We start from the raw sequence: 14,213 nt of genomic DNA, 5'->3' as shown, positions 1-14,213 counted from the left end.
GGCTGAGGCAGGAGAATGGCGTGAACCCGGGAAGTGAGCCAAGATAGCGCCACTGCACTCCAGCCTGGGCGACAGAGCAAGACTCGGTCTCAAAACAAAAGGAAAAACAAAAACATAAAAGCTCTTAATAAACACTGAGTTAAAATGAACTTTTAAAGCTGTTCTCAGTTTATTGAAAAAGAAATGCATAATTCCATTGTTTGGGATAGATGATGTCACATTATCTTAAAACTGAAAGGAAGTACGACTTCTTAGCTGCACTTTTGCAATATCTCTATCAAAGAGAATAATCTATAGACTAGAATAAGCATTAAGAATTACTTAAGTATTCGGATTAAGATTGTTCAAGTGCAACTAGTTGCTTCTTATTTGTCTTTTTTTCTCTCCTAAATGAATTCACTTCTTTAGGTCCAAAGGATTATATATCAGAGTACTAAAAATATTTATGGAATTGATCTCAGAACCACTATAATCTTTTAAATATTATGGAGACCAACTAGGAGAGGCCTGAGAAAGTGTGGACAAATGTTAGATTAGCTTTTGTGAGGCAAACGGCTTTTAGAAACCACACATTAGTGACTGATATAAATTATAGGAAAGTTGTAGAAACTTGACATTGGATATTGCCCAGTGAGGCTTTAAAATAAAATACCTTTTCATTCTTATCACTAGGCCTTTTGTGCATCTTCTATTCTAGTTACACAAAGTTGTTTGCCTTACCTTGGCTCAAGTGCTTTCTTTCAACAGGCATTCCCTTCTGTCAAGTGCTGCCTGTAGAAATCCCATTCTTCAAGGTCTACCTCAAAGGTCTCTCAAATGTACCTCAAGCTGGAACTAATTTCTCTTCTTCGCTCCTCTCATACTTCATGAGCACACCCATCATTGAATACAGAGTATTTTCCTTAGTTGTATACGTGTTGCTGGTGCACAAACGTTGTATGTTGAGGTCTTGGAGATAATCCTGTTTTCCACAGTAGATTAGATTAGAACATTTTGAGGGCAAGGAACAAGTTATATGTAGTTTACAAATCTCTGACTCCCCTCCTTCCTTAATCATATAATACAATGCCTAACTTAATGATTGGGTAGGGGGACCCCACTAGAACCCTGACATAACATACCTTAAAGAAGTGTTGTATTTCAATTTATAAGAGTTTATATGTAAAAGTTTCTTGAATTGTTGCACCCTGTGCTACATTTTATAAATCTACTTAAAGCTTTGATTTCAGAGCAGTTTTATCTGGAGGCATTATAAATGACCATATGGAATTTTAGGCATCTTTCAGCAGAAATTCGTTTATTGACATTTTTTTTTTGCATTTTTGCATTTGCTTTTCATTAGTTGTTTTGTCACCAAATTATCTAGTCAAAGCAGCATACATTGCACATTACTTGCTTACTACTTTACATTCAGCCAATTACATTTAAGAATCAAATACACTAAATGCCAAAGAATCTCATTTTTTTTCTGGAATGGTGTAGGTGTATTTCTTGGAGGAGTGTGTCAAAAAAATAAATTTGAAAAGGTACTCTGTTTAACAAAATAAAAGCAAACCCTACCGTTGACTCGTGATTATTACAGCTGATTTTAAGTTGTTTTGTAAATTTATTCCAGTAGGTGTCACTGGTGAGTCGAGGGAAAAATCCTTTCCCAAGTGTAACCTTTTAATGAAAAGAAAGTAAAAGATTTAATCAATAAAAGAGGCTATGAATATGCATTTCTTTAGAGTTCAAAATTAACGTATTTATTGTTCAAAAGAGACAGGGTCTCGCTATGTTGCCCAGGCTGGAGTGCAGTGGCTATTCACAGGCGCGATCCCACTACTGATCAGCACGGGAGTTTTGACCTGCTCCGTTTCCGACCTGGGCCGGTTCACCCCTCCTTAGGCAACCTGGTGGTCCCCCGCTCCCGGGAGGTCACCATATTGATGCCGAACTTAGTGCGGACACCCGATCGGCATAGCGCACTACAGCCCAGAACTCCTGGACTCAAGCGATCCTCCAGCCTCAGCCTCCCTAGTAGCTGGGACTACAGGCACGCGCCACCGCGCCCGGCGGTCGGATAGAGGCGCAGAATAGCACTAGAAGCTGTGGTATGGTGACGTCATCAACTGGGACGGCCCACAAGGCCTCTAAGATTTCATTTTATTCACCCCGCGAAACAACCTGAGCACACTGCGCACGCGTTTCCTTTGAGCACTGCATTCTGGGTAAACTGTCTCAAAAGTTTGAAGAGCGCATGCGTGGGCGAGCTCCTTCCTTTTACCTCGTTGCACTTCGGAGAGCAACATGGGTCACCAGCAGCTGTACTGGAGCCACCCGCGAAAATTCGGCCAGGGTTCTCGCTCTTGGTGAGAAATAGTTTGTGATTTTGGGGAAGCGTTGCTATGGAGCGCTAGGCTGCTTAAAATCTCAAGTAGAGGAGATCACGGGCGGCACGAGGGAGCAGGCCGACTGGGAGCCGCTGGTGCCGCCATTACAGGCCTGTGCTGGGGCCTGGAAGTCCCGGGATGCGGGTAGTAGCCGTCTGAGTGCGGAGTCTTGTAATTTCTGTGATCTGCAAAGCCGCTGTCTTTTTTCTTACAGTCGCGTGTGTTCAAACCGGCACGGTCTGATCCGGAAATATGGCCTCAATATGTGCCGCCAGTGTTTCCGTCAGTACGCGAAGGATATCGGTTTCATTAAGGTAGGCGTCTGCAGGCGTTCTCCATGTTTGTGTGGGCGGAGGTCGTGGTGGTTCTTTATTTTTTCTGCGAAAGACAACCGACAGATCTTCCCTGGGGTGGTAAATCTGAGCTTTCGACCAAGAGCTTTTCCTCTTTTTTAGTTGGTAGCTGGTGACAGTGTTGATGGTTTGGACAATCAGATTAATAGAATGGAGAAGGTGAAGGACTTAGTCATTCCTACCCACTTTTACATAGATAGCTTAGTCAGTTTTAGGTGCCATGTATTGTGTTGGGTGAAATTATTCACTTTACAGAGGCTACTAAAGTTGTTTTACATTTCTTTCACTTATCGATCTTATAAGTACCTATTCTTGAGACAGGGTCTCTCTCGGTCGCCCAGGTTGGAGTGCAGTGGTGTTGTTTTGGCTCACTGCAACCTCGAACTCCTGGTCTCAGGCGATCCTACTGCCTTGGCGTTCCGAGTAGCTGGGACTAAAGGCTTTCGCCACCATGCGCGGCTTTACCTAGATATTTTCTAACCAAATAAATGTATTAACCACTGACCCCAAGTTTTTTTTTTTTTTTTTTTTGAGACGAAGTCGCACTCACCCAACCTGGAGTGTAATGGCATGATCTCGGCTCACTGCAACCTTCGCCTCCTCGGTTCAAGCGATTCTCCTGCCTCAGCCTCCTGGGTAGCTGGGATTACAGGCGCTCACCACCATGCCCGGCTCATTTTAATTTTTATTTTTAGAAGAGGGTTTCACCATATTGGTCAGGCTGGTCTCGAACTCTTGACCTCGTGATCCGCCCGCCTCTCAGTGTTGGGATTACAGGTGTGAGCCACCGCGCCCGGCCACCCTAAGTGTTTGATAGGGTCATATACTGGAATGAACTAAAAGTTTGGGGTCAGAAAGCTATTAAGATTCAGCAAACAAGGGTCCGCTATTTAGTGCTTCTATCTCTTGATCACCTTAAGCAAATGTTTATATGAAACTTTTGGCTTCTAAAAATCTTTTAAATAGTAATTTGGGGTTTTTTAAAGGTGAAAACGAATTTATTATTGACTCCTTGAGATAAATTCACCAGCTTTTTGATTCTTAATTTTGTATTGGACAATACTGTTCTATAATGATGTAAATTTTTTTTTTTTTTTTTTTTTTGGAAACTGGGTCTCCGTCTTTTGCCCAGGCTGGAGTGCAGTGGTGTGATCTCAGCTCACTGCAACCTCCCCCTCCCGAGTTCAAGCAATTCTCCTGCCTCAGCCTCCCGAGGGGCTGGGATTACAGGCGTCTGCCACCACGCCCGGCCTGTTTTTATTTTTTGTGGAGATGGGGTTTCGCCGTGTTGACCAAGCTGGTCTTGAGCTCCTGACCTCAGGAGATCAGCCGCCTTGACCCCTCAGAGTGCTGGTATTACAGGCGTGAGCCACTTGGCGCCCTGTTGTAAATTGTTAATATGGATTCTGCAATGCAGCAGGGACAGAGAAAGTACCTTTAAATTCAGGCTTGACCGCCTTGGACAAATACTTCAGTATATGCTTCTTGTTAAAATGAGAAGGTTCGCCTAATTCGAGAGGTATATTACACATAAGAAAATGGACCTTGGCCCACACCCTAGCTCTGTGTCCTAGATAAACTGTGGGCCAGGCGAGGTGCCCCACGCCTGAAATGCCAGCACTTTGGGAGGCCGACAAGGTGGGCGGATCTCTTGAGCCCAGGATTTCCGCGAGAAGCCTTGCCAACAAGGCGAAAACCTGTTTCCACAAAGATTAGCCTTGTATGGTGGCCCGCACCTGTGGTCTCAGCTACTCACGAGGCGGAGATGGGAGAATCGCTTGAACCCAGGAGGCTTAGGTTGCAATCAGTGGAGATAACTCCATTGCACGCCAGTCCGGGAGACAGCGAGACTGTCTCAAAAAAATAAAAAGATGAACAGTGTAATTATAGTTGCCTACTGAAAAACTATCCTGTGCATTTGGTAAAGATCATTTATTTACTAGTGTTTTGTTTTGGGAAACATTACTTTGATGGAAGAAGCGGGATAGCATTACCAAAAATCATTCTAAAACATAGTTGATTTCTGGAGTAGGCATTCAGTAAATATTTAAACTATGTAGAACCTGGTGTGGTTAGTTTGGGTAGGTCAGAGATCCAGTTAAACATTCTATAATGAGCCATTTTTTTTTTTTTTTTTTTTTTTTTGGTGAGAATCAAGTAGAGATTAAAGCATTTTGAAATAAATCATTATCTGCTTTTTTTTTTTCAGTTGGACTAAATGATCTTCCTTCAAAGCATTATCCAAGGTCATCTACTCAGTGAAAAACTATGATAGTTCTTTGTACATAAAATAAACATTTGAAAAAACCCTTCCGTTTATGAGTGATCTTCCTTCAAAGGATTATCCAAGGCATCTACTCAATGAAAAACCATGATAGTTCTTTGTACATAAAATAAACATTTGAAAAAGCCCTTCAGTTTATGAGTGTTTTAATATGACTGGAATAGTTAATTGGTTATAGAAATTTTGTTTTGTTTTTTTTTTTTTGAGATGGAATCTTGCTCTGTGGCCAGGGAGGAGTGCAGTGGTGCGATCTCTGCTTACTATAACCTGGTTTCAAGCCATTCTCCTGCCTCAGCCCCCACGCTCAGCTAATTTTTGTATTTTTAGTAGAGATGGGGGTTTCATCATGTTGACCAGGATGGTGTCGGTCTCTTAGTGATCCGCCTGCCTTGGCCCCCCACGAAGTGATGGGATTTCAAGCGTGAGCCACCACGCCCAGCAAGAAATCTTTTAAAAATTTAAATTTTATTACGTTCTCAATATACTTGTCTCGACTTATTTTCCCTGAGTTAACATAAAATTGTAGCAGCCAGTAAACTGATAAATGCCAGTTTTATTTTTATACTTTGCAAAATGTGTCAGGTTCATGCCAGTAATCCCAGTACTTTCGGAGGCCAGAGTGGGAGGACTGCTTGAGCCCAGGAGAACACCCTGGGCAACATAGTGAGACCTTGTCTCTAAAGACATTTTTTTTTTTTGAGACAGAGTCTCGTTCTGTCACCCAGGCTGGAGTGCAGTGGCACCATCTCAGCTCCCTGCAAGCTCAGCCTCCCGGGTTCATGCTGCTCTCCTGCCTCAGCCTCCTGGGGACTACAGGTGCCCACCACCAAGCCCGGCTAATCTTAGGTATTTTTAGTAGAGATGGGATTTCACTGTGTTAGGATGAGAAAAAAATGTTTTAAGGAATTTATATATGTTCACACACTTTTGGAGATACAGGGTCTTATCTGTCAATGTGTGCATGTTCATATTTGTGGAGAAAAGCAGTTGGGAGTATTTGGAGGGGTTGTCCAAGTTGTAAAAAATCATGGTCCTGAAAGACGTCTACTGAGGGACTCAGTAAAAGGTGAAGTGTAGGTGTAGTGTGTGGTTGCTTTAACATTGGTAATGCAGGTGACTGACATGAAATGGAATAAATGAAGGTAGGTGAAAATTCTTGGGACTTGACATGCTGTCATCTGGAAGTCTATTAGAAATGCCCTGTTTGGGTATACCCTGTGCCTCCTGAATTGGTGTACATTTGAACAAGAGCCCCTATGTGATCCAGGTTTGGAAAGTAGTGTTCTATCACTTGTGGACAATAATTGTACAAATACTTGAGTTCCTATATGCCAGACAGAATTCTGTAGTGAATGAAAAGTTCTCTTTTGAATTTATGTGTTGATAGAACAGCAATACATGATAATGTGCGGTATTTGAAGAAAAGCAGGGTAAAAGAGGTATATGTGCCAGATGTTGAGGTCAGAGAAGAAAGCCATACTTATATTTGGCTTTTGAACTTAATAGACGTGACAGCATAGATTGTGTGGGGAAGAGAATTCCTGAATGGAATCAGAAATGGCAAAGTTGTGGATGAAGAGTGAGAAAGTCGGTCAGGGTCTGTAGTAGCCTTGTAGGTTATAGTTAGATATTGTGAGATTAGCATCCATTTGGAAACTTATTTTCGTAGAGGTGGGGTATTACTGTGCTGTCCAGGTTAGTCTGAACTCTTGGGATCAAGTGATCCTCCTGCAGCCTCCCAAATAGCTGGGACAACAGGTGTGCACTACTGTGCCCAGCAGTGAACTAAGTTCTTAAGAACCAAACATATTTCAGTGAGGCAGAGGTAGAAATAAAGCTATTGCAATAGTCTAGGCAAGTGATTTTGGCTTGCATTAGGATAGATGGGAGTGGTTGAGATAGTCACTACTTTTTTTTTTTTTTTTTTAGACAGGGTCTTGCTCTATCACCCAGGCTGGAGTGCAGTGGTGCACTGCAGCCTCAATCTCCTGGGCTCAAGCTATCCTTCCACTTCAGCCTTTTGAGCAGCTGAGACTACAGGTGTTCACCACCATGCCGGGATAATATTTTGTGTTTTTAGTAGAGACGGGGTTTGTTGTCCAGGCTGGTCTTGAACTCCTGGGTTCAAGTGATCAGCCTGCCTTGGCCTCCCAAAGTGGATTACAGGCGAGCGCCACTGCAACCAGCCTTACCGTGGGAGACAAGGTTTGTTGAAGGAACCGATATGGGAGATAGGAGTAGATAATGACTCCTAGGGGCTGGGCGTAGTGGCTCACTCCTGTAATCCCAGCAGCTGGGGAGGCCTAGGCGGGAGTATAGCGAAAATTTAAAAGAGAAAATTAGCCGGGTGTGGTTGTGCATGCCTAGCTACTTGGGAGGCTTGTGCCACTGCACTCTACCTGGGCAACAGAATGAGACCCAGTCTAAGAATGACTCCAAGGATTTTGGCCTGAGCAACTGGAAGGATAGAATTACTGTTGAGATAGGTCTTCCCAGATTTGGGAAGAATAGAAAGTTCAGTTTGGACATGTTGACTTTGAGACATGTCTTATACATCCAAATAGAATCTGTTTTAAGCAGAGAGTGAGTGATCAACTATATTGTGTGCCTCTGATTAAGACAGAATTGGTAACCCCAGTTTCATCTGAGAGGAGGGGAAGTGTGACAGAAGAGAAGCTGGAATGAGCATCTTAACTGGCTGCAGCTAAATTATCTTTGCCAATTTTTGTTTGTTTGTTTGTTTGTTTGTTTTGAGATGGAGTTTTGCTCATGTTGCCCAGGCTGGAGTGCAGTGGTGTGATCTTGGCTCACTGCAACCTCCCCCTCCTGGGTTCAAGCAATTCTCCTGCCTCAGCCTCCTGAGTAGCTAGGATTACAGGCATGTGCCACCATGCTCGGCTCGTTTTGTATTTTTAGTAGAGACGGGGTTTCTCCATGCTGGTCAACGGCTGTTCTCGAATTCCAGACCTCAGGTGATCTGCCCATCTCAGCCTCCCAAAGTGCTGGGATTGTAGGCATGAGCCACCGCGCCCAGCCTTTTTTTTTTTTTTCTTTTGAGATGGAGTGTTGCTCTGTTGCCTGGGTTGGAGTGCAGTGGCATGATTCCAGCTCACTGCAACCTCTGCCTCCCGGGTTCAAGCGATTCTCCTGCCTTAGCCTGCCAGGTAGCTGAGATTACAGGCATCTGCCAGTGTCTGGCTGATTTTTTGTATTTTTAGTAGAGGCAGGGTTTCACCATGTTGGCCAGGCTGCTCTCGAACTCCTGACCTGAGGTGATCCACCTGCCTCAGCCTCCCAAAGTGCTAGGATTACAGGCATGAACCACTGCACCTGGCCGCCAATTTTTTGAAAACATAATTGAACGCATTCCTAGTATGTTTCCCTCAGAAGGAGCTTGTAGAAGATAGGGACACTGGAGCTTAAGTTTCATAAGCTTCATAGTAAATCCACCTATGCGCCTAACCCTGAACCCCAGGTGTATGTGATGATAAAGTTGGTGTTGGGGAAGAGTCTAGGAAAGAACCAGGTTTCAGTCTGGGTAAGGAGGTGGGAAGAATATTGGGAGATGAGGTTGAGGATGTAAAAAACATTTATTGGTAATGGGATGAGCTGGTATTGCAGATAGAGTAGATGAGAAGCTGTGTCAGCTAAGCAAATGTAAAAAAAGTTTGGGAGATGTTGAGAGAAGCTTACATATGTAGTGGTAAGTTAGGTCCACAAGGGTGTGAGATGTGTTTGATTTGGTCATGAGAGTCTCTTGGATGAGCTGGGCTCTGGTCTAGTGGGATGGCCTGGTGTAAATTCCGTAAGAGACGTGCAGTGCCTTAGGTAATGGAAGGGAAACACCTCCTAGCCAGTCCTATCCCTGTGCGTACATGGTGGTAGTAAGTGGGAAGGCTGCTGTGGATAGGTGGTCTGGCTTTTCTAGTAGGGGTTGAATAATGCTTACTTGATAAATATTCTGTTTTAAAATTTGTCATGTGCCAGACATTATGCTAAGTGCTTTATGCACATTGCCTTTTTCAAGTCTTGGAGTACTTTTCAGTAGATGTTATCATCATTACATAACCAAGGAAACTGAGGCTTAGAGATTAAGTAATTTTCAAGGTCTCCCAAAGAAAGAGACAAAATGACTGGAACTGGGTCTGTCTGACATCAGTGCTTATGCTCTTAATATCCATAACACACTTATTGTAAGGTTAAAGGACTGTGCATCTCTTATTCCCAAAGATCACTTAGTTACTTGAGGGCAGGAGTAAATGTTTCCTTTCATATTTACATGTATACCAAGCACATAGCAAGATGCCTTGTAGATTAATAGGTCCTCATTTGTTGGGGAATTGAACTAAATTGCCTAGTAAAAGCTCAATAAGTGTTGATGGCAAAAGATAGTAGGTGCTATAGGAGAGGCCCAAACAACCATTGGAACATAGAGGATCTATTCTTTCTTTTTCAAAATTTATTGTAGAGACAGGGTCTTGCAATGTTGCCCAGGTTGGCCTTATACTCCTGGCCTCAAGTGATCCTCTTGCTGGGACTACATGTGTGAGCCACTACTCTGGCAGAGGATATATTCTTAGGTTTGGATTCTGTCTTAGTGTCTTTGGGCCACTGTAACAAAATCGAGTAGACTGAGTGGCTTAAATAACAGACATTTATTTCTCACAGTTCTGGAGGCTGGGAAGTCCGAGATGAAGGTGCTGGTAGATTTCATGTCTGATGAGAGCTGTTTCCTGACTCATAAATGATGCCTTCTCATTGTGTCCTTACATGGTGGATAGGGCAAATGAGCTTTCCTGGGCTTATTTTATAAGGGGACTAATCCCATAAGGGTTGACCTCTCATGGCCTAATCTCTGTCCAAAATGCCCCACCTCCTAGAACCCATAGGCTAGGGTTTCAACATGTGGATTTTATGGGGAACACAAACATTTTGGCTATGGAATCTCCTTTAATACAACAACTCCCTGAGGTACAGTTCCCATTTTACAAGTGAGGTGACTGAGGCACAATGAATAAGTAACTTTCCCAAGATTGTATAACTAGTAAGAGAGATTCAACCAGGTAGTGTGTCTTGAAAACTGCTCTTACCACTAAACTGTAAATGTTCAACAAAAAGTGAAAGCTGACTGGGCGTGGTGGCTCACACCTGTAATCCCAGCACTTTGGGAGGCTAAGGCGGGTGGATCACAAGGCCAGGAGTTCGAGACCAGCCTGGTCAACATGGTGAAACCCTATCTCTGTTAAAAATACAAAAATCAGTTGAGCGTGGTGGTGTGCGCCTGTAATCCCAGCTACTTGGGAGGCTGAGGCACAAGAATCGCTTGAACCTGGGAAAGGGAGGTTGCAGTAAATCAAGATCATGCCACTGCACTCCAGCCTGGGAGACAGAGTGAGACCCTGTCTCAAAAAAAAAAAAAAAAAAAAAGTGAAAGCTTTGGTAAATATTGGTAGTCTACAAAATTGCCGAAAGAAATAATTTTTTATAAAAAGTGAAAGATTGTATATGTGCTACAATTTTATTATGTTAAACTACACAGGGAAAAAAAATCAGAAGGAAACATGTCATTATGTTAGCAGCATTTGACTTTGGGTGATGTGATTTAAGATTTGATTTGCAGCAGTGTCTGATTAAGACTCATTTAGAGATTGAGTATCCAGAGACTGCAGTATATAATGTCCCTGGTACCAATATTGCTAGCGAGGCTTCTGCTCCTCCTAAAAGAGCTCATTCTATTTTTAGATTGCTTTGATAGTAAGGTTTTTCTTAGGTTGCTATGATTTCATTCTACTGATTTTGACTGATACTCATTGATACTAATTCTGTGTTATCCTGTACAAACCAAATGTACTCTCTGCCAAAAAAAAAAAAAAAGGGGGGGGGGGGGCTAAATATTTAGGCATGAAGGCTCTCATATATTCCTAGAATCTTCTTATTTCCAGTATAACCATCTCTGATTATTTCAACTGTTTCTCTAAGACATGATTTAGAGTGATCTTTGGTGTTCTCTGAATTAATTCCACTCAATCTAGATCCTGATAGTGACATAACATGTTTCACAGGGCAGGCATGCAGTAAAAATTTATTGAATTTGGTTGGGCATCATTGCTTTTTCACTTTTTGTGGGTCCTCTTTTACCATTACAGAAAGACCTGAGCTCTTTTCTTTGGCACTAGCCTATGGAGGTGACACCCATCTCCTCCATCATGGCCATCCTCAGACCCCTTGTGAAGCCCAAGATCGTCAAAAAGAGCACCAAGAAGTTCACTGGGCACCAGTCAGACTGATATGTCAAAATTAAGTGTAACTGGTGGAAACACAGAGGTATTGGCAACATGGTTCATAGAAGGTTTGAGGGCCAGATCTATGCCCAACATTGGTTATGGGAGAAACAAAAAAAAAAGACAAAGCACATACTGACCAGTGGCTTCTGGAAGTTCCTGGTCCACAATGTTAAGGAACTAGAAGTACTGCTGATGTGTAACAAATCTTACTGTGTTGAGATCACTCATGATGTTTCCTCCAAGAACTGCAAAGCCATCTTAGAAATAGCAGTTCAGGTGGTCATCAGAGTCACCAATGCCAGTGCCAGCCTACACAGTGCAGAAAGTGAATAGACAGCGAATGTGTTTGTTTTATTGGGATTTAAATAAAACCAATAAAACTGTAAAAACAAAAGCAACAAAAACCAGAGACCCTGCCTTTTAGACAGTTATTTGTGTGGCTAATGCCCCCAACAGTTTTATTTTTTTAAATTTTATTATGTATTGTTTTTGAGATGAAGTCTTGCTCTGACTGGAATGCAGTGGATGCAAGCTTAGCTCACTGCAACCTCCACCTCCCAGGTTCAAGCGATTCTCCTGCCCCAGCCTCCCAAGTGGCTGGGATTACAGGTGCCCACCACCACACCTGGCTAATTTTTGTAGAGATGGAGTTTTACCATGTTGGCCAGGCTGGTCTCGAACTCCTGACCTCAAGGGATCCTCCCACCTCAGCTTCCCAAAGTGCTGGGATCACAGGTGTGTATTAGTTCATTTTCACACTGCTGATAAAGACATACCCAAGACTGGGAAAAAAAAAATAGGTTTATTGGACTCACAGTTCCAAGTGGCTGGGGATGCCTCACAATTATGGTGGAAGGTGAAAGGCACTTCTTAGATGGCAGCGGCAAGCGAGAAATGAAGAAGACATGAAAGCAGAAATCCCTTATAAAACCATCAATTCTCGTGATACTTATTCACTGCCACGAGAAAGTATGGGGGAAACACTCCCATGATTCAGTTATCTCCCACCGGGTCCCTCTCACAACATGTGGGGATTATGGAAGTACATTTCAAGATGAGATTTGGGTGGGGACACAGAGCCCACAAACCATAATCAAGGCATGAGCCACCATGCCCGGCCTTCAACAGTTTTAAAGCAGACTGCTTGCGTAACCTCTGCTAGGACATCGTTCTTTAAAACTATCTTTAATGGTAATTGGTATATTAGGGATTTGGGTTTTTAGGTAGGCAGAGAAAAAGCACTTCTAGTAGTACGATTAAGAAGGGTATAATAAAGTATTTTAATTTCCTCAATATCCACAAAAATTGAAAAAAAAAAAGGCCAGGCACAGTGGCTCATGCCTGTAATCCTAGCCTTTTGGGAGGTTGAGGCAGGAGGATCGTTTGATGCCAGGAGTTCCAGATCAGTCTGGGCAACATCAGGAGACCCCATATCTACCAAAATTAAACAAAAGTACCCCAAAACAATTAGCCAGGCGTGGTGGTGCATGTCTGTAGTCTCAGCTACTCAGGAGGCTGAGGTGAGAGGATCACTTGAGCCCAAGAGGTCCAGGTTTCAATGAGTCGTGTTTGTACCACTTAAAAAAAAAAAAAAGGCTGTACTATTAGCTGTTTCTCAGGAAGGTTAATGTAGAACATAAAAGTCTCAGTTTGTAATATGTGTGTGTAGGAATCAAGGCTATACAAGGTCCAAAAATTAGCCTAGATTATGTGTGCTAGTTCCAGTTATCTTCTATCTTTTAGAATTTTAAAAGAATAGAGGCAGAAAGTCACAAGCTTAATCTAGATGAGGTAATTATCATTTAATGTCTTGAACATAAAGTCATTTGCTAAATTAGAATTTTTTTTTGGACATGGCCTTGCTCTGTCACCCAGACTGGCGTTTAGTGGCACAAACATGGCTTATTGCAACCTCAACCTCCTGGGCTCAAGTAATCCTCCTACCTCAGACCCCAAGTAGCTAGGACCATAAGTGCGTATCACAATGCCCAGCTAATTTTTATAAAATTTTCCATAGAGGTGGAAGTCTCACCATGTTGCCCAGGCTGGTCTGGAACTCCTGGGCTCATGCATTCCTCCCTCCCTGGCCTCCCAAAGTGTTGGGATCACAGGGGTGAGCCACTGTGCTCAGCCAGGAAATAATTTAGAGAAGCCAGAACTGGCTTCCTTTGGTGAAACTCCTTTTGTTAAATTCAGCCTATTATGTATGTCGATGGTGACCACACTTTGAGCAGATTCTAGACTAGACCTTCTGACTGCTGTAAACAAATGGTGGATTCCCATTATTAGTTTATGGGACAGAAATATTGAAGGCCTGTAGAACTATAATGCCTTCCCCTTCTTCTTTCACTCACCCACTTCATTGCTCCTATTAGGCCCCTTAGAAAGAGATCCCTGATGCCACGTACAGTGGCTCACACCTGTAATCCCAGCACTTTGGGAGGCTGAGGCGGGTGGATCACCTGAGGTCAGGAGTTCAAGACCAGCCTGGCCAACATAGTGAAACCCTGTCTCTACTAAAAATACAAAAAAATTAGCCAGGCATGGTGGGAGGTGCCTGTAATCCCAGCTACTCGGGAGGCTGAGGCAGGAGAATGGCGTGAACCTGGGAGGCAGAGCTTGCAGTGAGCGGAGATCGTGCTGCTGCACTCCAGCTTGGGCGACAGAGCGAGACTCCGTTTCAAAAAAGAAAAAAAAGAAAAAGAAAGAGACCCCTGGCTGCCCGTATAGCTGTGTAGTTTGAGAACCACTGATCCTGGGGCAAGGACTCAAAGTCTCTGGCTCTAGAAGTGGCTGGTGTGGACCTCAAGTGGACCCTGTTCCAAGGGTCCAAAGGACACATTTCAGGAAGCTGTACTCTAAGCCTAAATGACCAACTTTGCCTTCACTTTGGACATATACAATCTGGTCATCTTCCTTG

The 14,213-nt window shown here is 43.2% G+C and overlaps 1 protein-coding gene and 1 pseudogene across 4 annotated transcripts; both read left to right on the top strand.

Moving 5' to 3' along the window:
- The first annotated feature begins 2,255 nt into the window (after nt 1–2,255).
- On the top strand, nt 2,256–11,200 carry RPS29 (ribosomal protein S29). 4 transcript variants are annotated; one of them, XM_077938001.1, is made up of 4 exons: nt 2,259–2,351; nt 2,587–2,686; nt 3,421–3,502; nt 4,935–5,137. In XM_077938001.1, the coding sequence occupies exons 1-4, from the start codon at nt 2,290–2,292 to the stop codon at nt 4,985–4,987; spliced, it is 297 nt and encodes a 98-aa protein (XP_077794127.1). In that variant the 5' UTR covers nt 2,259–2,289; the 3' UTR covers nt 4,988–5,137. The 4 variants fall into 4 exon arrangements, with proteins under 4 accessions (NP_001254466.1, XP_077794127.1, XP_077794126.1 ...); XM_077938000.1 differs by having other exon boundaries at nt 3,260–3,502; NM_001267537.1 differs by lacking the exon at nt 3,421–3,502 and having other exon boundaries at nt 2,256–2,351; nt 4,935–5,014.
- A 15-nt stretch (nt 11,201–11,215) lies between these two features.
- Nucleotides 11,216–11,765, top strand: LOC106999422 (large ribosomal subunit protein eL32 pseudogene; annotated as a pseudogene).
- Nucleotides 11,766–14,213: the final 2,448 nt, after the last annotated feature.

Source organism: Macaca mulatta, chromosome 7 (assembly GCF_049350105.2).
Source record: "Macaca mulatta isolate MMU2019108-1 chromosome 7, T2T-MMU8v2.0, whole genome shotgun sequence".
Taxonomy (NCBI): domain Eukaryota; kingdom Metazoa; phylum Chordata; class Mammalia; order Primates; family Cercopithecidae; genus Macaca; species Macaca mulatta.
Note: the sequence above shows the minus strand (reverse complement) of the source record. Positions and strands in the feature narration are given on the sequence as shown.

Bases quoted from the DNA above. Each gene is read 5' to 3' on its own strand.
- RPS29 (XM_077938000.1), top strand. From the start codon at position 2,290: ATGGGTCACCAGCAGCTGTACTGGAGCCACCCGCGAAAATTCGGCCAG. The intron at 2,352-2,586 runs GTGAGAAATAGT...TTTTTCTTACAG, and splicing joins GGCCAGGGTTCTCGCTCTTG to TCGCGTGTGTTCAAACCGGC. The intron at 2,687-3,259 runs GTAGGCGTCTGC...TTTTTTTTTGAG, and splicing joins AGGATATCGGTTTCATTAAG to ACGAAGTCGCACTCACCCAA.